Below are 26,021 nucleotides of genomic sequence, written 5' to 3' on the forward strand. Positions count from 1 at the left end.
TAACACTTGCTTTTAGTTTAAAGGGTATGAGAAATAATACATATAATCGATATACATTGCTGGGTTTTTAACACTTTTCAGCCCCACAAGGTTTCACCACTTTCATGACCAGGCCATTTTTTGCGATACGGCATTGTGTTAATTTAACTGACAATTGCGCGTTCATGCGATGCTCTACCCAAACAAAATAGATGTCCTTTTTTTTCCCCCCACAAATAGAGCTTTCTTTTGGTGGTACTTGATGCAGTTTTTATTTTTTGCGCCATCAACAAAAAAAGGCCGATAATTTTGAAAAAAAAGATATATTTTTTACTTTCTGCTATAAAACACAACCAAAAAAAATCAAACATGTTCATCAATTTAGGCCAATTATTATTCTGCTACATATTTTTAGTAAAAATTCCCAATAAGCGTATATTGATTGGTTTGCGTAAACGTTGTTGTGTCTACAAACCATGGGATATTTTTATGGCATTTTTATTTTTACTAGTATTGGCGGCGATCAGCGATTTTTACTGGGACTATGACATTGTGGCAGACAAATTGGACACTAAGTGATACATTTTTGGGGACCAGTGACACTAATACAGTGATCAGTGCTAAAAAAAAATGCACAGTCGCTGTATGGGGGTTAACATCAGCAGCGATCAAAGGGTTAAGTGTGCTCCTAGGGAGTGATTTCTAACTGTGTGGGGGATGGTTTAACTGGAGGAAGAGAAACATCTGTGTTCCTGATTAGCAGGAATACAAGATCTCTCTCTCTCTTCCTCTCTGACAGACCAGCGGTCTGCCTTGTTTACATAGGCAGACCGCCATTCCGGCTCTCCAGTGAACGATTGGTGGGTCTCGGCAGCCATCGCGGCCGCCGGACCCATGGATTGGCTCCTGCTTTGTCCAATCACAGTGGGAGTGTGTCGCCGGCCGCGTGCATCCCTGACCACAAAGAGGAAATAACGTACAGGTGTGCTTCGCGCAGCCAGGCTGCCCTGCCGCAGTAAATGTGCAGTGGGCAGTCTGGAAGCAGATAACAAACTTTGTTTCAGAATCCTACCTCCTTTTTTTTTTTTTTTTTTTTTTTTTTTTTTCTGAAGAAATAGCGGTTTGTTTATCTGTGCCCATGTGCAAACTAAATGTGAATGGGAGTGATTTCATCATTTTCAATCAGCTGCTGCACTTGCAGGATTCTAATGAGGAGAGTGGCAGGATCTGTATGCTCTGGGAGTATCTTTCCAAGAATTACAATTTTGTTTCAGGGAATACCCAAAACCTGACTGGTATCTTAGTGTAGACTTCTGGGAAAATCAGTAAGCCAACCACACAGGCAGGGAATTTCTGGCTGGCATTCTGTACATTATAATAACATTATTATAATATGACTTGTGTAGCAATTGTATATGCTATATTATTGGGTTTTTTTTTTTCTTTGTTTTTTTTTTTCCCCACAAAAGTAGATTTATCCTTTAAGCACTGATGTAAACAAACTAGTAATTTTGTTGTGTGACCAAATCTTTAAATTTTATATTTAATTTTTCTGCATCCTTTTCGACCATCTTGTTGATGAGGGACTCATGAATATTAAAAGGGCAACTATGCATTGCTCATATTCAATAACAACACCAAGACTGTTGAACCTGTTCTGAAGCTGAACCCGAGCACAAAAACTTTTATTTAAATATATTCCTCAACAGCCACAAAGAGAATAATTCTAGTTAGTGTGCGCCAAATGTCTTTGCAAAGCCAGATATTACCTTGTAAAGGTAGTAGTGACATCATCACTGTGCTGTATTTAGCTTGTACAGAGAGCAGAGCTGTGGGGGGGGAGGCCCACCCCCTACATGTTGCCTGCGAAAACTGCAGGAGGGGGCGGGGACAAGACCAGTCACCCTGCATGAGGAGAGAGATAAGCAGTGACCGGTCTTAACCTCCCTGGCGGTTTTCCCGAGTGTGGCTCGGGGTTGAAATTCAGTACCATTAGCGGTAACCCCGAGCCACACTCGGGATCGCATTGCAGGATCCTGGGGCGGCGTTACTTACCTTGTTCCCGGGATCCTGCGATGTCCCCCGCAGTGTCCGAGGGCTCCGTCCTCCTCTGAAGCCTCTCCGTGCCAGGCTCCGTTCCCTGCGAGCGTCGCGACGCACGGGGGCGGAGCCTGGCGGCAAATTAAAAAAAATGTCAAAATCATAACACATACAGTACTGTAATCTTACAGATTACAGTACTGTATGAAATGATTTCACATCCCTTTTGTCCCCAGTGCTCTGGCCCATGCCCTGCATGCAGTTTTACATGATATACACTGTTCTTTCTGCCTGGAAACTGGAGATTGTCCATAGCAACCAAAAAGTGTCCCTTTACGTCAAAAGTGGCTTTAGACCAGCTAGAAAACAGCGATAGTAAATTAGAACACTTGCAGAATTGAGCGATAGTGAATTGTGGGGAAATTTATTTTATTACTATTTTTTTTTATTTTTTTTAATTATTTATTTTTATTTATTATATTATAATTTATGTTTTTGTGTTTCAAACTTTATCATACCCGGGATATCTACTAGACTCTTGTTTGGACAGATTTAAGTGTGTTATTGTTAAGATTTACAGACCTACAATATAAAACGCCAAATTTCCATGCAAAATAATTGTACCGCTTTCAGCACCTAAAATCCGAAATAATCATACCGCCAGGGAGGTTAATACAGGAAGCTCTTACACAGAGACAAAGTTTCACACAGGATTACTGCACAGATCTGGATGGAATACACAAAACACAAGGAAGAATACGAATTACACTTGTACAGTGCACCTGGAAAATATTCACAGCGCTTCACTTTTTCCACATTTTGTTATGTTACAGTCTTATTCCAAAATGGATTAAATTCATTATTTTCCTCAAAATTTTACAAACACCACCCCATAATGACAATGTGAACAAAAGTTTGTTTTAAATTCTTGCAAACTTATTAAAAATAAAAAAAACAAAAATCAAGAACCTGATGGTCACTCTGATAGTGCTTCAGTGTTTCTCTGTGGAGAGCGGAGAACCTTCCAGATGAACAAACCTCTCTGCAGCACTCCACCAATCAGGCCTGTATGGTAGAGTGGCCAGATGGAAGCCAATCCTCAGTAAAAAGCGCATGACAGCCAGTCTGGAGTCTGCCAGAAGGCACCTGAAGGACTCTCAGATCATGAGAAACAAAATCTCTGGTCTGATGAAACAAAGATTGAACTCTTTGGCCTGACTGGCAAGTGTTTATATCTGGAGGATACCAGGTACCGCTCATCACCTGGCCAATACCATCCCTACACTGAAGCATGGTGGTGGCAGCATCATGCTGTGGGGATGTTTTTCAACAGCAGGAACTGGGAGACTAGTCAGGATCAAGGGAAAGATGAATGCAGCAATGTACAGAGACATCCTTGATGAAAACCTGCTCCAGAGCACTCTGGACCTCAGACTGGGGTGAAGGTTTATTTTCCAACAGGACAACGACCCTAAGAACACAGCCAAGATAACAAAGGCGTAGCTACAGGACAACTCTGTGAATGTCCTTGAGTGGCCCAGTCAGAGCCCAGACTTGAACCCAACTGAACATCTCTGGAGAGATCAGAAAATGGCTGTGCACCGACGTTCCCCATCCAACCTGATGGAGCTTGAGAGGTCCTGCGAGGAAGAATAGGAGAAACTGCCCAAAAATATGTATGCCAAGCTTGTAGCATCATACTCAAAAAGACTTGAGGCTGTAATTGGTGCCAAAGGTGCTTCAAACAAGTATTGAGCAAAGGCTGTGAACACTTGTGTACATGGGAGTTTTCGATTTTTCTTTTTAATAAATTTGCAAAGATTTCAAACCAACTTCTTTCACGTTGTCATTATGGGGTTTTGTTTGTAGAATTTTGAGGAAACAAATGAATTTTAATCCATTTTGGAATAAGACTGTAACATAACAAAATGTGGAAAAAGTGAAGCTCTGTGAATACTTTCTGGATGCACTGTATTTGACAAATATTTGCTTATCCCAGAGTCCCGCTTTAAATATCCCCTTACTTTTCTGAAGATGTTTGCTGTGAGGTGTCAAACTGGCCTTCTGAAAAAAGACGTTAATGTTGACAATGGTGGTTAGAAAGAGAAATCTGCAGGATCAGCCTTTTATCTCTTGTGAAAGAAGACGCACCATTAATCTACATTACGGGCAAACCGTTTTCGTAGGCGCAGCATCTCGCTGACAATAAAAAGGCAGTTAATTGCAACAATCTGGGTTATGGTAAGCATATCATTGTCATGTAATGTATTATCAGACAACCTTTTCTCTCTCCAATTCTTCTAGCACATTGTAAATTATATCATTACTGGAGGAGAGGACAAAATCTCTTTCTAATGTGTGAAGAGGACAGAATTCTTCCCTAACTGTTACTAATTATTATACATTATGGGGAAATATACATGTTTTCAAATGCAAATGCATGATATAAAGATTACATTTTACAGACTTATTTTTCGCTAGAATTTGATCGTTTTTATTCCATTGTGAAGGGTTTTATATAGATTTTTATCTAATCATCTTCAGAAGCTCATCGAAAAAAATTCTATTTAAAGTATGAAGTGTATTTAAAGTAAATGTGGTATAATTGGGTGAAAAGTTTTCCAGCACAGCTGACTTCCTGCCCAGTCATCCTGTTGAAGAATAAAGCAAAGGCTGACTATTTTTAATACCATCGGCACTGCCAGGTTAATGCACTTTGCATTTTAATGTTGCATTTGCCTCACTGAATAATCCCAATAGCGTATCTGTGTGCTTACCCATGTATATTTTTCAGCATTGCTCGGGAAAGATGTTGGGTATAACTTGGCTGACTCGTTTTGTCTCTAGGGAAGGCTGGAGGATGGGCGTGTAATTGACAGCTCTTTATCCCGAGATCCACTTGTGGTGATACTTGGAAAGAAACAAGTGATACCAGGTAAGAAGAACTCAGCTTGTGGAAGATTTCAGACTGTTTCCTGCAGAACTATCTTCTTGACTTAGGTGGACATCAAGGGCAAATCTGTATTGCATACTGCACATTGCCTAGAAATGAGCAAAGGAAAACAAAATGGAACAGTATTGTAGCTGTATCACACATTCTAGCATATCCACCAGTTTGTCTTCTGGGTTTGGTCTCTTTGGCCATCTTGATTGGTTTTCCTAGGATGATATAACTCCTGCACTTTGCGCATAGAGGGTCTCTTGTGTGGCAAATCCTACATACCAGCAGATAGTAAAACTATTTGGTTTAGGTATGTTTTTTAGCAGAACTGAAAAGGAAAATGGCTAATGCCGTGTACACACGACCGGACTTTGACAGCAAAGTTCCGACGGAACGAATCTGCAGGACAATTCGATCGTGTGTGGGCTTCATCGGACCATTGCTGTCGAAAAATCAGACGGACTTTAGAAATAGAACATGTTTCAAATCTTTCCGACGGACTCGAGTCCGGTCGAAAAATCTGTTCGTCTGTATGCTAGTCCGACGGACGAACAACGACGCAAGGGCAGCTATTGGCTACTGGCTATGAACTTCCTTATTCTAGTCCGGTCGTACGTCATCACGTTTGAATCAGTCAGACTTTGGTGTGATCGTGTGTAGGCAAGTCCGATGCGTCAGAACTCCGTCAAAAGTCCGTCAAAAACTCCTTCGGAGTTCAGTCGGCCAAAAGTCCGCTCGTGTGCACACGGCATAAAAGGTAAAGCTTTTAGGCAGAACAGACTTTTTTGGGTTGATTTACTAAAGGAAAATAGACTGTGCAGTAGAACTGCACGATTCTGGCTAAAATGAGAATCACAATTTTTTTGCTTAGAAGATATATCATGATTCTCGCGGCGTAACATCATCTTTCACATTAAAACAAAAAAATTGGGTTAACTTTACTGTTTCATTTTTTTTTTTTTTTTTAAATTCATTGAAGTATATTTTTTCCCAAAAAAATTGCGTTTGAAAGACCGCTGGGCAAATACAGTGTGACATAAAATATTTCAGCAATTGACATTTTATTCCCTAGAGTCTCGGCTAAAATATATATAATGTTTGGGGGTTTCAAGTAATTTACTAGCAAAAAATATTGATTTTAACTTAAACAAGTGTCAGAAAAAGATTTAGACTTTAAGTGGTTAAACTTCCTGCATTTACACTTTGTTTAAAAACTTGGAGGACTGCCTGGATTTTTTTTTTTTCACACAGAAGTTTACATCCCTTTTGATCTAAGAAGGAATAGTTAGTTACAATGTTTCAAGTTAAAACTTGGCAGACTGCCCAGATGTTTTCTTTTGACAGCTGAGTGAGCAGATAAGTCTCTCCACTTGTTATATGAAAGAATCAGCAAACTCTGCAATAGAGATCACACATTTTTAACGATTAATTGTTCAGCTCTACCGTGCAGTTGCACTCAGCAAGTGCAGGTGCTCCAGATCTTAGTAAATGAGGTAAAGTTCCACTTTACAAAGAATACCCAATCACATGTAAGGAAAAGAAAAACAGCATTTTTGCTTGCACATGATTGGATGATGGAAGTCAGCAGAGCTTCTTTACTAAGCTCTGGAGCAATTGCTCTTGTAGAGTGCAACTGCACTTTGAAAAGTGCATATTTAATTTGACTTTAGTAAATCAACCTCTTTGTCTTTATTGCCACAAAAACTGCCAAAAAAATCCTCTTTTGCTCTTATCCTTTAAAACCTACCCACATAGACATGGCTGTTCACAACAATGTGCAGCACGATTGTATGCACATTTTACATGCACTCCCATTGACATCTGTTAGACCTTGTGTTTTCTAAAGCTCATCAAAGATGCAGCATGCAGGACGTTGATGCGCTTTCATTAAAAAATACACGGACTAATAGAAGTCAATAGGAGCGCACCTAAATCCATTTGTAAAACACGCATACAATCAGCCCACTGGTCTGAACCTGAGCCTATCCTACTTTTTGTGTGCCACCACCAACTGGAACATAAGTTTGAGGGTATTAGAACTTTGCAACATTGGGCTAAAATGGTGATAACAAATACAGAGTTTAATTACAAAAAACACCCTTAACCCTTCCCTTCCCCTTAACCATAACCTTTGGGTCCGCGTTTGCACTTGCTTTGCTCTTCAGAGAGCATTTGACAGACCGTAAGATGGCCTCCACTGCCTGTTTGACCCCCCCCCAATTGCTGGTCTGCTGCACCACAACTGCACGGTTGCAGTGCGGTCCCATTAACTTCAGTGGGCCATGTTTAGCGGGTGGTAGTGCTCTCTGAGTGCAACGGGGGGTAAAATTCCTGCTGTGGCATGTCTACACCCCAGCCGCTGTCTTCCCAACTAAAAGCGGATCAGTTGAGCAGAGGTAAAAATGTGACTCAAACCCCTGGATTTTCCCATCCTCAACTGCAAGTGTAAATAAGCCCAACTCTGGCCTCATGCTGGCCATACACGTAACCAATGTTTCTGGTGCTAGTTAAAAGAGATCAGGAGGAAAAATGATTACATAATCCCTAGAAAACACTTATTTTCTACAGCTACAAATAGTTAAACTGCAAGCAGTACAATTACAATGCACTGCCTGATCATACCATGAAGGAGGGATAAGCAATCTTAAACCCTCTTCCAGGCCTTCCAGCCAGAAGGTCATAGATGATGGTCCATGGAGCATCCAGTACTGCATTGTTTTCAAGAGAAATCCAGAGAAAATCAAAGATTTTTATAGTTTAGACTACAAAATCCTGTGTTTTCTGTAAAAAACTGTATTGGAGCAGAAGTCCAAGAAACCTATTTATTAAATTGTCAGGAATGTTCTTTTGAAGATGTGCTTGGGCAGAAAAAAACATTCTCATTTTGATCGTAGCACCTTGCCAGCCTGTGCTGTGAAAGACATATTTAACATGCAATTTCATTCAGTGTTTGGAATTCTCTGCTGCTTCTAGAATTAAACTTTAATTTTAAATGATCTGAAGATACAACAAAAGAAATAGAACATACTGAACATGTCTTGTCTTTTCTTTTTCTCTTTTCATAATGGCTGATATAAAGAATTGTGCTTACTTTAGAAGACTAAACGAGATGTAGGTAGATGCACACAAACATATTGTCCCTATTTGTTGTCAGAGAACTCCTGCACGTTATACACAAGCAAATAATGGCTACAGACAAATGTAGGTGGCGGGTTTCATGGTTGCATGCTTCCTTTAATGTTTTATCAAAGACAATATACTGTATATCAGTCTAATAAATCCCCCAGACAATGTAATGCAACATACATGCATACCTTGCAAAAGTATTCACCCCCCTTGGCATTTTTCGTGTTTTGTTGCCTCACAACGTGGAATTAACATGGATTGTTTGAGGATTTGCATCATTTAGTTTACAGAACATGCCCACAACTTTGGAAGATTTTTTTTTTTTTTTTTTTTTTTTTATTGTGAAGCAAACAACAAATAGGACAAAATAACAGAAAAAGTCAATGTGCATAACTATTCACCCCCCTAAAGTCAATACTTTGTAGAGCCACCTTTTGCGGCTATCACAGCTCCAAGTCGCTTTGGATATGTCTCCTATGAGCTTGCCACATCTTACCACTGGGATTTTTGCCCATTCCTCCTTGCAAAACTGCTCCAGTTCCTTCAAGTTGGATGGTTTGCGCTTGTGAACTGGAATCTTTAAGTCTGACCACAGATTTTCTATTGGATTGAGGTCTGGGCTTTGACTAGGCCATTCCAACACATTTACATGTTTCCCTTTAAACCACTCAAGTGTTGCTTTAGCAGTGTGTTTGGGGTAATTGTCCTGCTGGAAGGTGAACCCCCCGTCCTAGCCTCAAATCACACACAGAGTGGTACAGGTTTTGCTCAAGAATATCCCTATATGTAGCACCATCCATCTTTCCCTCAACTCTGACCAGTTTCCCAGTCCCAAGTGCTGAAAAACATCCCCACAGCATGATGCTGCCACCACCATGTTTCACTGTGGGGATGGTGTTCTTTGGGTGATGTGTAGGTAGGGTAGGGCTGGGAAAAAAATCGATTTAAATCTTGAATCGAGTTGAGAGGTCAAATCGATTCAAAATTTAAGCAAATTGATTTTTTTTAGATTTTATTTTATTTTTATTTTTTTTTCACCGCGCTGGTCCAGAGGCGCTGCGGGCATGAGTTTTTAGGCGAGGCCGCGGCTTCGGCCTAGTCCGTGGCTACAGCCGGACGCCACGGACTAGGCCGAAGCCGCGGCCTCGCCTAAAAACTCATGCCAGCAGCACCTACGGACCGGCTCGGACACCGCGCCGGGCCTGAAGAGCTGCGGGCAAGGAGTTTTTAGGTGAGGCCGCCGGACGCCGCGGACTAGGCCGAAGCCGCGGCCTCGCCTAAAAGCTCATGCGCGCAGCGCCTCAGGACCGGCGCGGTTTCCAAAAAAAAAACAAAAAAAAACTCGATTCGAATCGTGAATCGGGTTTTTTTTAAGAGAATCGAAGATTTTTTTTTTTTTTAAGAAAATCTCCCAGCCCTAGTGTTGGGTTTGTGCCAGACATAGCGTTTTCTTTGATGGCCAAAAAGGTAAATTTTATTCTCATCAGACCAGAGCACCTTCCTCCATACATTTTGGGAGTCTCCCACAGCAAAAAACAACGGTAAAGCGCTGCTAAAACTAGCGGCTCTTTACTGCCAACGCCCCCGTCCTGGCAATGTGAAAGGGCTCTTAACAAAGATAACACAAGATCACAACAATAGACTGAACGTGATTCAAAAAAACACAACACAATTAAATAACAGCCATTAATACCAAATAACACAATTAAAACTACACTACGAATAAAACATCCATACAATTAAAATGCAACATAGAATAATTAACACAGATTAAAATAACAGGCAAACTACCAAATACAAATAATATACCACTTTCTCTAACACCACCCCAGATAATAACCAACTCAATACCAACATACTATAAAAACAACACAAAATCCTGATCATAAACCAGAATTAAATCTTCACCTCCAGCCCTCACAGAAAAGAATTTGTAGTTCTCAGTTTACTGTGAGAGGCCGATGAGCAGCCTCATAGTTCAATCACAAGCCCTGAAGATTGTAAACAGTCAGCCTGTGTCAGATATGGGCTGAGAGCTGCAGGGCTTGTTTGCAGGATCCAGACATTGCACCCGTGATCCACTGATCATGGGTGCGATGCTTTGCAGGCCCCTGAGGGAAAAAATAATAAACACACCTTTTTTTTCCCCTGCAGGGCTTGTTTACACCTACAGTTGGGATGGAGGGGGAAGCTGTATTTTTACCGCCCCCCCTCTTCCCAACTGCTCCTCCTAAACCACAAAGGCAGCAGTATGTGTGTATACACATGACACGGCCATGATACTTTGTGGTGCTGCAAATGTTATTCCTGCTGTCACGGTCAAATGTGACCCTTTGAAGTGAATGGGGCTGCAGTGTGGTGGTGTGGGCTTTTAAGGGTTAAAACAGGAGGTGACATAATGTCTCCTCAAAACCTGTCAACCACCACGTGAAAAGCGATCCACTGTAGATTGCTCTTCAGAGGACCAACACAACTGCAAAGGACCAACAAGTCTGTGCCCAGAGCTACTGTATGTACTTTTCAAATGATATTCTATTCAGCACGTTAGTGCATTTCTATTAATATTATTGCACAATGCAGGGAGTAGTCTATGAAGAGTTAGATTAAAAAAAAGACATATGTCCAATAAGATCGATTTGAGCATGTTAACATTTGTGTATGGTCACTGATATGTTAGCAATATAGTTTAATCATCTTCATGTGTAAACAGTTGGTCAGTAGTGATGGGCTCTCCCGTGCAGGTGTGGACCGGGAAATGCCTCACTGCCTATAAGTGACGGTATGCAGTGTTGGCTTCCTGGTGGGAGCGCTCAGGTGGGCTGGGACTACGATCCCAAACATGCCTGAGCCCATCACTATTGGTCAGTAGATCCAGACTTTAAACAGAATTGCTGCAACACATCTGTAGTTATCATAGTTAGCTTGCCAGCACTTGATCATGCAGATAAAAGCACATTTGCTTTTTATGAAGTGGCAGCTTAGAGATAATCCATATTAATGTTACCTAACATATGTTGGCATTCTGCATAGTATGCAGTAAGTATACTATTTTTATATACAATTTTTTTTTTTCTGTATCTACAGGTCTAGAGAAGAGTCTGCTGGGAATGTGTGTTGGGTAAGTATGGGTATCACCAGTGTCTCCACCGAAGTTTTAGTCTTAAATTAGATGTCATTTATGGCCTTCATTTTTATTTATTCTTTTCCCTATGCGACTGTAACATCTCAAAGAAAAACATTCTCAATCACTCAAGAAAACCATTTCTTTGTATTGCTACTGATCAGTTTTTGGATGATGACTTGCTAAATAGACACGTTTTTGTCTTATTTTTTTGCATTAATGTGATTGTAAACCTCACATATACCCAGTGAAGTGACCAGCCTCAGGTGATAAACATAGATGAAACAAATAAGTTGTACCTGTTTATCTGCAGTCTTCTCTTTTCTACATATACAACTAGTTTGAGCCGTCAGGAAATAGGGGGTGGAGAACTGAAATTACACTCTGCAGAGCTCAGTGAGGAGAGCTCTGAGAGCTGATTGGAGGGAAGGGACAGACCCCCTTCACACAGGAACAAAGCTGAGACTGTCAATCACAGGCTGTGTGCTGGAGCCCCCCCCCGTCACCTTTTGTCTCTTGGTGTCAAAACTGGTCAGAAGTGACTCATGCTGATAGCAAACCACTTTGCCTCTTGCCTGCATTTTTTTATGTTATTTGTTTTTTTTTTTTTTTTAATCAGATGGTTGTCCATTTATAAAGAAATGAGTGTGACTGTCACAGGGGCCCTTCTTACCCTGATTGCCCTACTATTCCCCAGCACCAGCCCTACAAGTGTTTGGGCCAAGTGTCACTGGGAAGGGAGTCACTTTGGGTGTGGTTGTATTCCATTGTTCTGTTGTGTCTGTCGGCCTTGGGAAAAAAGTATATTATGGGATGTATGTCTGTCGGGGGGGGGGGGGGATCTCTCCAGCAGCCCCTTCCTGCTGATAAGACTGTTTACTGATGAGAAGTTTGAATACATCTGACCTGTGTGTCTATTGTTATTTGACAGTTTACCCCGCCCTGAATCCAAGGGGGGGGGGGGGGGGAGTGTCCCTGAGTTGTATATCTGTTGTTACAGGTGCTTGAATAAAGAGTCTGATGGTTTTTCACCCTACACTGAGTTATAGCTAGTGACTGGGTGGGCTAAAGGGGTCTCGGATAGTTTAGTACCGCACAGAGGAAGCATTTATAGTGGACATAGTCCTGTTGAGGATGGAGGTCTGTTACAATTGGTTGGCAGCAGCGGGACCAGAACGCTCAAGATAACTGACGAAAGTCTGCACACCAGGAGCACTGAGGCCCCAGAGTATCACCATTGGACAGCAAGCAGTCTCCAAGAAAGAGCCAGAATGTTGGGTCTCAACCACAGGGTACTGAATAAGGGCCAGCTGGTCTAGTTGCTGGAGGAAAACAGCCAGCAGGAGGAGTCGACCACAGATGGGGTCAGGCACTTCCCAGTGAAGACAGACCAGAGCCTCCCAGCAGCAGGAGCCCTTGGGTTGTCTGGTACGAGGAAGAGATGGCCATTCTGGGGAAGGATGCCACCACCGAAAGAAAGCTTGCAGCCATTGAAAAGGCACAAAAAAGATTGCTAGCCATCATCCCGAAGCAGTGGCCCTCTCCAACATCACAGCTCTCAAAGTCGCAGAAGCCCTAATTACGGTATTCATGTGAGTGGGCTTTCCAGACGAAATTCTGTCAGACCAAGGTACACAGATTATGTCCAATCTGAGTCCATCTGGCAGACCTGTGGAGTAAGAGCCATCTGGACCACCCCCTATCACCCCCAAACCAACTGACTGTGTGAGCGTTTCAGCGGGACCCTGAAGGCTTTGCTACGTGCCTTTATCGATCAGGAACTAGACTGGGAACTGTACCTCCCCCACCCTCTCTTCGCCTACTGGGAGGTCCTGCAGGAATCTACTGGGTTTTCCCCGTTTGAGCTGCTGTATGGGAGGAAGGGTCCCCCTGACCCTGCTGAAAGAATACTGGGAGGTCCAACTACACGATACAGGGTTCCTGTGGTCCCCTACATCCTAGAACTGCGTGAACGAATGGGCCAACTTGCTGGGCTCGCGGTGGACCATCTCAAGGCTGCCCAAACCCGCCAAAAGACGTGGTATGACCGCAAAGCTCGAACCCGCGAGTTTGCCGAGAGCCAACAGGTCCTCAATATAGTCCCAAATCCCCATAACAAATTACAATCTACATGGGAGGAACCCTTTTGAATCATCAAGAAGTTAAATGAGACCAACTATGTTCTCGCGCTGGATGATTGGGGGAAGCGGCAAAAGACCGTGTACATCAGTATGATCAAGGAATATCATGACACCCCCTGATAAGTGCCAGGTGGGAATGGCCGAGGTCCAATACTTGGGACACCGGGTGGGGGGAGGCAGACTGTGCCCCGAACCAGCTAAAATCGAAGCCATTAAGGACTGGCCCACTCCTCAGAATACAAAGCAGGTTATGGCCTGTTTGAGCACTGCTAACTATTATCGCAAATTTGTTCCCCATTTCAGCACAATTGCCAAGCCACTGACGAACCTGACCTGACCAAGAAGACTATGTCCAGGGTGATGACGTGGACCTCGGCCTGCCAGACCGCCTTTGACCAGCTGAAAGAGGCTCTCTCCCGCGACCCCGTCCTGGCAGCTCCAAACTACAAGCGAGGGTTCGTTGTACGTACTGATGCCTCCCCCTCATCTGGCTGAATCAGGTCTCAGGGGATAACAGCCGCCTGCTAAGGTACAACTTCACTATTCAGTTCCAAAGGGGGAGCCAACACCAAAATGCAGATGGGCTCTCCCGTCAACAAGATTCCCAGTAAAGCCCAGCAACCCACAAGTGCCTCTTGGGTAGCCTGTTGAGGTTCCCCTTTTGGCACTCGTAAAGTGGAGGGGGGAGGGGTTGTCACGGGGACCCTACTTCTGCTGATTGCCCTACTGTTCCCCAGCACCAGCTCTACAAGTGTTTGCGCCAAGTGTCACTGGGACAGGAGTCACTTTGGGTGTGGTTGTATTCCATTGTTCTGTTGTGTCTGTTGGCCTCGGGAGAAAAGTATATTATGGGATGTATGTCTATATGGAGGGGGCGGATCCCTCCAACGGCCCTCCCTGCTAATAAGAGTTTTTACTGATGAGAAGTGTGAATACACCTGACCTGTGGGTTTATTGTTATTGGACAGTACCCCGCCCTGAATTCAAGGGGGGGGGGGGGGGGGGGGAGTGTCCCCAAGTTCTGTTGTTACATGTGCTTGAATAAAGAGTGATGTTTTTCACCCTACACTGAGTTACGGCTAGTGACTGGGTGGGCTAAAGGGGTCTCGGAACGTGTGGTACCAAACACAGGAAGCATTTACGGCGGACATAGTGCTGTTGAGGATGGAGGTCCGTTACAGTGACATTCACCAAACATTCTCTGCGGGTGAATATCCCTGGTGCATATGTTTTTAAATTACCAGTGATTGAGTTGCCTGCAGTAAATGTTTGGTGAATGTTACATTCACTGTTTTTTTTTACATATATTCATTATACATTCGCCATATATACATGTATACAGCCTCTAGTTTAGGTGACTCGGGAGATTTGCTGATATAAGCCATGCGTCTATAATGTGTGAAGAATTTTCAGTCCTTGAATGGTCTGCAAATTTTTTTTAACTTTAACAGATGTTTGAAAAATATACAGGCATGTGTATAAGCAAGACCATGTAAAATATAACAAGGCATCTTTTAAATACTGCATATGGTGTAGTAATACTATGGATAGCTGCCACTGCAATGGTTACCTTCGGTCTTGTGTACACAGGCTTTTTTTTTTTTTTTTTTTTTTTTATGCTTTCAAACTGTGTTTGTAAAACAGTTCTAAATGATTTTAAATGCAAGTGTTTGCATGCATGGATGTGTTGGCATTGAATTTGGATAACTTTACCATTTCCTGTTCTGGTATGTCTGAATTGGTTGTTTCTACCATACAAGGCTATGCAAATGCCAATAAAACTATAAGCACATCAGAAGCAACTCAAACTGACTTTGGAGGCAAACCATTTTTCCCAAAGATCCCAATGATCTTAGGCCTTGTTCACACTTGCTCAAAATACTGACGCTTAACCACGTCAATACTGTTCACTTCCCCTTCCTGCCCAGACCAATTTTCAGCGCTCTCACATTTTGAATGACAATTACTCAGTCATGCAACACTGTACCCGTATGAAATTTGCGTCCTTTTTTTCACACAAATAGAGCTTTCTTATGGTGATATTTAATCACTAGTGGGTTTTTAATTTTTTGTGCTATAAATAAAAAAAGACCGTCAATTTTGTGAAAAAAAAAATGCCTTTTTCTTTGTTTTTGTCATAAAATTTTGCTAATTAGTAATTTTACTTCATAAATTTTGGCCAAAATTTATACTGCTACATATCTTTGGTAAAAATAACCCAAATTAGTGTATATTATTTGGTCTTTGTGAAAGTTTTATAGAGTCTACAAACTATGGTGCCAATCACTGAAAATTGATCACATCTGATCAGGCCTTCAGTACATCAGGTGTATCTCATTTCTTGAGACACTAACAAGTCATGAAAGTACAAATACCCCCCAAATGACCCCTTTTTAGAAAGTAGACATTCCAAGGTATTAAGTAAGTAGCAAGGTGAGATTTTTAAAGTTGTAATATTTTTCCCACAATTCTTTGCAAAATGAAGGGTTTTTTTTTTTTTTTTTTTTTTACAAAATTGTCATATTAGGTTATTTCTCACACACAGCATATGCATACAACAAATTACACCCCAAAATGCATTTTGCTACACTTCCCGAGTATGGCGATACCATATGTGTGAGACTTTTACACAGCCTGGCCACATACAGAGGCCCAACATTGAAGTAGCATTCTCAGGCGTTCTACGATTATAAATGACACATCTCATTTCTCAACCACCTATTACACTTTTGAAGGCCCTGGAGCACAAGGACAATGGAATTGCCCACAAAATTACCCCATTTTGGAAAGCAAACACCCCAACGTATAATCTATGAGGCATAATGAGTCTTTTGAACGGTTCATTTTTTTTTTTACCCGTTTGTGTAAAAAAAAAAAAAAAAAAAAAAAAAAAAAAAGTCAATTTCTAACACATAGCATGTATATAGCAAACATTATACCCCCAAAATACATTCTGCTACTTTTCCCGAGTATGGCGATGTGAGACTTTTACATAGCCTGGCCACATACAGAGGCCCAACATTGAAGTAGTGCCTTCAGTCCTTCTAGGAGCATAAATTATACATCTCATTTCATTCCTACCTATCACACTTTTGAAAGTGCTTGAGCACCAGGACAGTGGAATTACCCACAAAATGACCCCATTTTGGAAAGCAAACACCCCAACATATATTCTATGAGGCATGGGCTTCAAATAGGTACTCGGGTACTCTGATGGGCTAGAGACAGGTAATTGGGTAACTTGATGAGCTGCAGACAGGTACTCTGTTACTCTGATGGGCTGGTGACAGGTACTCTGTTACTCTGATGGCCTGGTGACAGGTACTCGGGTACTCTGATGGCCTGGTGACAGGTACTCGGGTACTCTGATGGCCTGGTGACAGGTACTCGGGTACTCTGATGGCCTGGTGACAGGTACTCGGGTACTCTGATGGCCTGGTGAAAGGTACTCGGGTACTCTGATGGCCTGGTGACAGGTACTCGGGTACTCTGATGGCCTGGTGACAGGTACTCGGGTACTCTGATGGCCTGGTGACAGGTACTCGGGTAGTCAGATGGACTGTGACAGGTACCCGGGTAGTCAGATGGACTGTGACAGGTACCGGGGTAGTCAGATGGACTGTGACAGGTACTGGGGTAGTCAGATGGACTGTGACAGGTACTGGGGTAGTCAGATGGACTGTGACAGGTACTGGGGTAGTCAGATGGACTGTGACAGGTACTGGGGTAGTCAGATGGACTGTGACAGGTACTGGGGTAGTCAGATGGACTGTGACAGGTACTGGGGTAGTCAGATGGACTGTGACAGGTACTGGGGTAGTCAGATGGACTGTGACAGGTACTCGGGTAGTCAGATGGACTGTGACAGGTACTCGGGTAGTCAGATGGACTGTGACAGGTACTCGGGTAGTCAGATGGACTGTGACAGGTACTCAGATGGACTGTGACAGGTACTCAGATGAACTGTGACAGGTACTCAGATGAACTGTGACAGGTACTCAGATGAACTGTGACAGGTACTCAGATGAACTGTGACAGGTACTCAGATGAACTGTGACAGGTACTCAGATGAACTGTGACAGGTACTCAGATGAACTGTGACAGGTACTCAGATGAACTGTGACAGGTACTCAGATGAACTGTGACAGGTACTCAGATGAACTGTGACAGGTACTCAGATGAACTGTGACCGATACTTTGATGGGTGGTGACAGGTCCTCTTTATTGGGGGGGCAGCAATCAGTGTGATTGGTGTACACTGTAAGCGGTAACAAGATGTTACCGCAATCTCCTTCTCACACACGATCGGTGTGTGAAGAGGAGAACCCGGTAACATCTCGTTACCCCTCTGTATTTACATTTAGTGATCGGCTGTGAAAGGATCACAGCTGATCACGTGGTAAACAGCCGTCGGCCAATGGCTGTTTACCAGCGTCGGTGACGAGCAGTGTTCCCGGAAACACGCCTCCACCGACGTGCATGCGCAGCACACTCGCAATCGCGCGCATGCGACGTGCAAAGTGGGGCGGTACCATCTGTGATCGGCCGTGACTTCATCACGGCCGATCACGTGGTAAACAGCCATGCCCAATGGCTGTTCACCCTCCTCGGTGGCGAGCGGTGTCTCTGTGACACGCCACCACCGAAGGAACAGGGATGCATGCACACAACGTCATTTGACACCCGTCCAGAATGAGAGCCGCACTGCCTGGCAGTCATATGACGGGCGGCAAGCGATTAAAGTGATTATAAAGTCTTTTGTGTTTTTATTTAAATAACAAACATGTTATGCTTACCTCCTCTGTGCAGTTGGTTTTGCACAGCCCGGATCCTCATCTTCTCGGGTCCCTCTTTGCTGCTCCTGGCCCCTCCCTCCTGTGGAGTGCCCCCTCAGCCAGCAGCTTCCTATGGGGGCACCCAAGCCAAGTCAGAGCTTTGTGTATCCATTCAGACACGGAGCCCTGGCCTGGCCCCCTCTCTCCCCTGATTGGCTGCCTGACTTTGACTGCTGCAGGAGCCAATGGTACCGCTGCTGTGTCTCAGCCAATCAGGAGGAGTGTCCCGGATGGCTTAGACACTCGTGGACATCGCTGGAGAGAGAAGAGGCTCAGGTAAGTAACTAGGGGGTACTGAGGAGGCTGCTGCACACAGAAGGTTTTTATCTTAATGTATAGAATGCATTAAGATAACAAACCTTCTGCCTTAACAACCCCTTTAACAAACGTGCCTATAGCTATAGTTGGTCGCGTTTGGCATGCGTTTAATGCATTTTAAAGGCACGTTAAAACGCTTCCCAAACGCCCAATGTACATTTTGACATGCCTTTTTAAAAAATTTTTTTTTATGAGCTGTTGTGAACAAGGCGTAACTCGCCGCAGTCTCATTGCAAACACATGCCAGTGTGTTTATGGTGAGTTACCATAGACTTGAATGGAAGGGATTAAGATGCTTCAACTCCTTCCAAACTCCACATAAGTCCACTAAGGAGGAAAATGGTAAATATCTTCCTGGTGGAAGAATGGTCACATAAAAGGGGAACAGAAGGACAGCAGACAGGCAAATGAAACCACAGGTGTGGTACTGAGAATGTGAGAAAGGAGGAGACCCGGGGGGGACGACTTAAATGGTAACTCCACTTTTGTGGGGAAAAAAAATTAGTAAATAAAATAAATAAAGCATATATGAGGGGTCTTCAAAAAGTTTCTGCACTTTTATATATTTAACTTGGTTTAAAAAAGTGCGTATACTTTTTGAAGAACCCTCGTACAATTACTACACAAGTCATATTGTAATAGAATGTTATTAAAAATTACTTTTTCTTTTCAATCTCTGCAGCGCTGTAATTTTCTGTATAATGCAATGCAATATGACAACTCGGAGGCATTCTATACACAGATGGTCAGAAATCGAATTTCCTGCTTGTGCGATTGGCTTACTGAGTTTCCCAGAAGTCTGCACTAAGATACAAGTCAGATTTTGGGCATCCTCTTCAACAAGAAATTCATTTCTGGTGAGACTTCCAAAGGGAAATCACATCTAAAGGGATTCAGACAATGCCACTTTCCTCATTAGAACCCTACAGCAGATGATTGATAATTATAAAGTCATTCCTATTCACATACACTGTGCACATGGACACAGACAAACAAACAGCAATTTCTTCTGAATAACAAAAGGTAGAAAGCTGCAACAAAGCTTGTTAAAATGCTTGCAAAGTGCATAGCTCAGCCAGAGGGAATCCTTCTTTCCCAACAAAAGTGGAGTCACTCTTTAACAGGAGACCCCTAAAAAGCGAAAACTTAAGGTAAAGAGAAGTGCTATTTGCTGCTTGAGGATATAAAGCGGGATGTGGGCGAGAATACTCCAGCACATCTGACAGGAGATAGGAAGTGCACATCTCTCTTTATATTAGGAATGTTTTCACCTACTAACCAAAGTATTTCCAAATGCAATAGAATATGGATTACATAACAGAAACATATAACTTTGATTTTCACATTTTGTACATCAGAAGCTGAAGAAATGTGTCTATAGTTGGATACACACTATACAATTTTCTGTAGATTTTTTTTTTTCCTTCAGATTTACCAAAACCATATAATATGAGGTCAAACCTTTGTATGCAATCAGGCGGTCCTTTGCACTACATGGTTTTGGTAAATCTAAAGGAAATCAGACAACAAAAGTTGTATAGTGTGTATGGGGTCTATGACTTTTTCAGTAAGAAAGTGCAATAAGATGAGCAAAGCGGCTAAAGAAGCCTGATATTGTTGTTGTCCATTGTTCATTCATTATACTTGGCTTTATTGAAGCTTTAAGATGTCACATTCTCTTATATCCTATGGATAAAAGCGCTCGATGAATGTATGCCAGCCTTTTACATCCTCCTGGCTTTGGTCCTCTCCTTGTCCTTTAGTTCTGAAAATATAAATTGGAGTTGTCTGAATAGCATGGATAATGTGTTTGGAGATGAATGATGGTGTGATTGATGTGTACAGCATCATGTCATAAAGAAAGATTTCATTTATAGAGGTAGGACAAAGCTGCAATAACCTTTTTTCTCAACTAAGGCAGGTGGTATTGTGGAATTACAGTGTGCCGGGGATTTATCGTGAGATTGGAGCTAGCAAAAGAAGCTGTAAAATGTTGTGATGTTCATTGGATATTTTTTCTGTGGGATGTGTGTGTAGTCAATGTGTCAGTTAATAATCCAAATAATATATGAATTACTTAATCAACAAAATTACCTAATCAACAACGTAATCTGTATTTGCATTGTAAGTATTCTGCCCTTTGCAGCCACAAATGAGTCAGAATGAATGATGACAACCAGATCAAAAAGAGGCATTGTTATTTACATTATTCAAACATTGGACCCGATTTATAAAGGATTTACTGAGTGATTCACACAGCAAAAGTTTGCTGGACATTAGCCCATCTGTACTTTACAGCCTTCAACTATCAAAGAAAATTTGCCCTATTCAGTGATCATTTTCAAAGAGGATTCACCCATCATTGTACAATATAATTGAAAGCTTCCAAGCACCAAACAACATTTGCCTATCAACGTCAATGTACAACATAATGAAGGCATTCTAGTAGCTAACAAGGTTCACTGGTTACCTTTTAATTCAAGCAACATTTGCCCAACAGCATAAAATATAATAGAGGTTCCAAAAAAAAACAAAAAAAAAAACCCTTTTGTTTGTCGCATTAAAAATCAAAAAGGATTTGCCTATTAGCCATTGCACTACACATAAGGTACATACAGACAAAATCTCACAGTGAATGCTTTATAAATGGACTGGCTTCTGTGGAAATCAGATGCCTACTTGCACATCTCCATCTTCCCTCTGAATCAATGCTACCTGCATTTTGCTGTTGACTGGCTACATTACCAGTTTGTTGCCCTCCCCTTAGCCTGTCCATGGCACTCTTGCCAGTGTGTTGGCTCGTGACCTAGCTCTGCTGCCCACCAAAGGCCTGTACACACGATGCAAATTTCGGAAGGAAATTTGTCGTTTGACGGCCTGTCGTCCGAAATTCTTACCGTTAGTAAGCTCCTTTCAACATCCGATTTTTCATTTTTCGTCAGACAAAAGCTGGATGAGCAGACTAGTACATTTTTACGAGCGACAGCTCAATGTCTGATTTTCGGATGGTCAGTACAGAAATCATCACACAAAAGTCAAACGTACAAACACGCATGATCGGAATCAAGGAACGACCCGGAAGAGTTTGACATTGGTGACGCGGCAGTTGATGAAATGTCGAAATGCAGCGCACAATTCTCATCTTCTTTAATGGGATAATAATGAAGCTGCTTTTCTGGTGATACTGATGTAGTTATGCCAAACATATTTTAAAAGGCATTTGTTTTGTAGTGATAAAAATAATATTTATATTATTGTTGTTTGTTTTTTTGGGGAAAGTTACCACAGCACCATTATCTCCGAGTTTTTAAGATCAAAGATACAATTATATTTGTGTCCCTTGTTAATTTTCCATTGTGTTATTTTTAATGTAACTGCCTACTCCCAAACTGTCATTTGAAGATTAGGAACGATCTGAAAATCGCGAATCAACGCTCACCAAACTTCTACTAACACAAATTGCAGAAGGGGCCCAAAGGGTGGTGCTCAAGAAAAGAACTTCCTCTTTATACTGTCGTAGTACATCACTACGTTCGTGTTTGTCGAACAACAACTTTCGGATAGTTAGTATGCTAGACAAAGTCCCGCACACGCACTTTTGACAAAAAAAAATCAGACGCTCGGTCGTACGACAATTGAACCATGTGTACGAGGCTTTAAGGTTTGACCTCATATTATATGGTTTTGGTTAACCTGAAAAAAAAAATCTACAGAAAATTTTATAGTGTGTATCCAGCTTTAATCTCCAAAAGTATGTGCTGGACCCAGCCCACCTCTTGGAGTAAAATCAGACGCTGGGTTGGCCAACAATCGTACCGTGTGTATGAGGCTTTACTGCTTAAACCTTCTTGGGAGCTGATCAGTCAAGTTGGCCTTCTCCTGTGTAACCATTATTTATAGAAGCAGGTGTCAGATGTATGTAAAGAGCTCATCTCCATTCTCCATAAGACCCCTTTCACACTGGGGTCGTTGTGTGTTAGCGTTAAAGTGGCGCTCGTCTTAGCGGCGCTTTACCGATGTTTAAGAGGCGTTTAACCCCCACTAGCGGCCAAAGAAGGGGTTAAAAGCGCCCATGTGGCGGCGCTTCCGAAGAGCTGGCCATTCGTTTCAATGGGCAGTGCGTTTGGGGGGGGGCAGTATACAGCACTCCCAAACTGCCCCAAAGATGCTACTTGCAGGACGTTTCCTTCCTGAAATTTTTAGGCACTTTACAGGCAATATTTCTAGCGCTAAAATGCCTGAAAAGAGCCTTCAGTGTGAAAGGGGTCTATGTGAAAGCATGTCCATTCACTTGATGGGTACATGCCTATTTGTGTCACCGTCTTTTGTTACCATGAACACTCAGCAGCCATATCTTGCGTGACTCAGCCAGATTGTCAACACCTTTTTTTGGTAGGTTTATTTCTTACAGCTAAATAGAGACTTTGATACGTCCGTGATCTGTTATACTGAAGATCTTTCAGCTTCTTTGTGTGTCTCTCTACCTTCTTTCTTTATGTGTGTGTTTGTATATTGTATAGAGAGATAGACACACACCTGTGTATATACCGTTCTATACATAATGCACTCTCCTGCACAATATAAACATGTAATACAATACAAATAAACAGTAAAAAAGTAAAAGGTAATTGGCAGTTGGAGGCGTCAGTTGTGTAAAAAAAAATTACTTCCAGTGACTGACATAGAAAAACTATGCAAAGAATTTCTCAAACTGCAAAAGCTGCAGTAAGGTAATAGGATTTCACACTCATTATTTTTTTTTCTGTTATTCACAATAGTCAGCGATACATGAAATGAGAAATATTTACTTTAATGATGACATTATGTTCAAAAAGTGTCAGAAGCAGATATATCAGGAGTTAGCAGGTTCGCAGCAATCAGACAGTATCGCTTGCTGGCGGAAAAAAGAAATCTGCAATCCGTACTTATCAGCTCAAACCAGTAAAAGCTGGGTAGTAGGATTATACACACTATTTATTTCATGGTGCTCAGCCAAGTGTGAAAAGTAAAATACCAGTATGTATGCTGGTGTGTGTTATGAAAACAAGCAGCAGGTGCTTTAGGATTTAGCGACTTTGTCTTTTTTACAAACTTACACCTGCTGGCGAACAGAAAAAAAATAAATGCACATCTAATCAGTAAGTGTCATTTGACATCACTAACTATAGATAATAAGATTATAGGTGTGTGCCGCTAACTGTGTTATGAAGTTGTCCAGTGACTTTGTGGTTTTACTTACTATTTCTTATCCTCTGGTTAATGGGATGAGGGAATGATCTCTGCTTCCATAGGAAACATTTTATTAAAGCTATGTTTCAAGCCACCTCCACAAAAAATCCACCCACCCCTATAACTATTTGCTGCAGCAATTTCTTTTAAATTCAGATATAAATACTGGCCTGAATCCATAATCCCATGGGGCACTGGGTCTCAAGTCCTCTCTCTTTCTTGCTGCAGAGTTGGTAGATCCTCCTTCAGTTGTCCACATCTCTGCCTGATGACGTAAACCTTTACCATTGGCTGCCCATTGGTGGGGTTCTCACAGGTTCTGAAGACTCCAGGAGCAGTATAATGGCATTATGAAGATAGGTGGCTGCTTCACACTTGAACCAAACCCAAAAACGCACAAGACCAATTGGTCTAGGGCCTGGAGTGCAGCATTGGATCACCTATGAAGAGGCGTTGGCGAGGGACATGTGACGGTGAAGTTAGATAAGAAAGAAATGGCTTTGGTGGCATTTTTATAACGAAAAATTGTAAGGGGAGAGATCCACAGTTGTGCTTTACTCCTTTTGCTGCCAGAGCTGTTGTTGCATTTTTTTTGCACCCAAGTTTTAAGTTCATTTTAGGCCTGAAGATAACATTAAACCCGCAAACATTATATATTTTCTGAAAGCAGACACCATAGAGAATAAAATGGTGGTAGTTCTAATTTTCTCCGTCTCACATTAATGCAGCAGTTTACGAAACACAAAATTTCAGTACAGTAAAGCATAAAAAGTGTGTGCGCCAGTGAAATGTAACAAGCTTTGGTATCCTATAATTATATAATATAAAAGACGCTTTAAAAGTTCCTACAGGTCATCAGTTTACAGTTACCCATAAATAATGGGCCTAGAAATATTGCTCTTACTCCAGTGTGCGCGATGATTTGTAACATAATCAATACTTTAGTGTGTAGGCACCTCTGACGCATGCATTTACGGTTGTACATACGTAGGGGTGGGGGTTCTCAAAAACTTTTTTTTGGGGAGGGGGGATTTTGGGTGCTTGGGTGTAACTTGCATTTTTTTTTCTGAGCTTTTCATCACATAGGGGACATGTATTTTTAGTGACAGGTTCTCCTTAATGGGACATCAAGGGTCTAAAAGACCCCTGATGTCTCACCTGTCCTCCAGTTAAACTAATGCCGTGCGGATTGTACTGCATTAGTTGCTGAAAAGTGACAAGGGGACCCGGAAGTGACATTTTGTTAGCTGCTTTCAGGTCAGTAACAGGAAGTGGAGATCAGTCTTTACTGCTCTACCCGTTGGTACCCACCATGCTGATTCTAGGTGCACAAATGGGTGCGTGGAGCCCAAAAAAACATGGCGTGCGGGGGCGGCCCTTATCGGGGTGTGTGGAAGCGATCCACAAGCTGCAGAGACATCGGATCCCTTCCATCTGAAAGCCTACAGTCAGCTTGTCAAATTTACTCACACTCCAAGCGGCTATAAAACCCCCTTGCTGCCACCGATGTATGGCATACACTGGTGGCAGTAAAACTGTTAAAGGAGTTTTATGATCACAGCAAACACTTTCATTTTATAACATCAGCATAGTAATAGCAATACAAACAATAGTTATATTTGACCATCTAATATAGGCTTACTTAAAAAATGCCCTTTCATGTGGACTATGTATCCCATGGTACCTTGCTGCCTGCAAGCAGTGATTCTTGTTCTGACTCTGAAATTCCTCCTCTCAGCACCTCTGTAGTTCAGATGGCAGGCTCTGTGAAATATGTGACACTGTAGTGCCCAATCAAAGGGCATGGTGAATACGTGTCATAGAATTCAAGGAATTAAATGCATGAGGATCTTCACAAAATAAGTTTACAGACTCAGGATAACTCAGATTAATAGAACTAGGCTGGAAACATATATATGAGTTTACATTTTTTACCATGGATCAGCTTTAACAGGGGATGTGCTTGTGAGTATGTAAGAATGCATATTTTTTGTTATATATCATATATATATATATATATTTTATATGTTAAATACCAGATGGATAGAAAAAGCAGCAAATGTCAGATTAATGGACCAGTACTGCATAGAAATACAGTAATTAATTACCTCTTATACCTATGTGAATCTTTAAAAATAATTGAAATATTCCTAGCAGGGTTAGTCCTCATGCACACGGACGTTTTTACAGCTGCTTTTTTGAGCTTTTTTTGCAGCTTAAAAAGGCCTGTCTATGTTAGTCTATGGCTTCATGCCCACCTAGGCGTTTTTGAGCTGCAAGTGGCATAGGCG

General features: G+C 42.0%; 1 protein-coding gene across 1 annotated transcript in view; it reads left to right on the forward strand.

Moving 5' to 3' along the window:
• FKBP11 (FKBP prolyl isomerase 11) overlaps window positions 1-26,021 on the forward strand; it is a 73,993-nt gene that overhangs the window by 22,766 nt on the left and 25,206 nt on the right. The window contains exons 3-4 of the mRNA XM_073614058.1: window positions 4,867-4,954; window positions 11,171-11,204. Coding sequence (XP_073470159.1) covers window positions 4,867-4,954; window positions 11,171-11,204 — 122 coding nt within the window. The remainder of the gene's footprint in view (window positions 1-4,866; window positions 4,955-11,170; window positions 11,205-26,021) is intronic.

Source organism: Aquarana catesbeiana, linkage group LG02 (genome assembly GCF_042186555.1).
Source record: "Aquarana catesbeiana isolate 2022-GZ linkage group LG02, ASM4218655v1, whole genome shotgun sequence".
In the NCBI taxonomy this organism is placed as follows: Eukaryota; Metazoa; Chordata; class Amphibia; order Anura; family Ranidae; genus Aquarana; species Aquarana catesbeiana.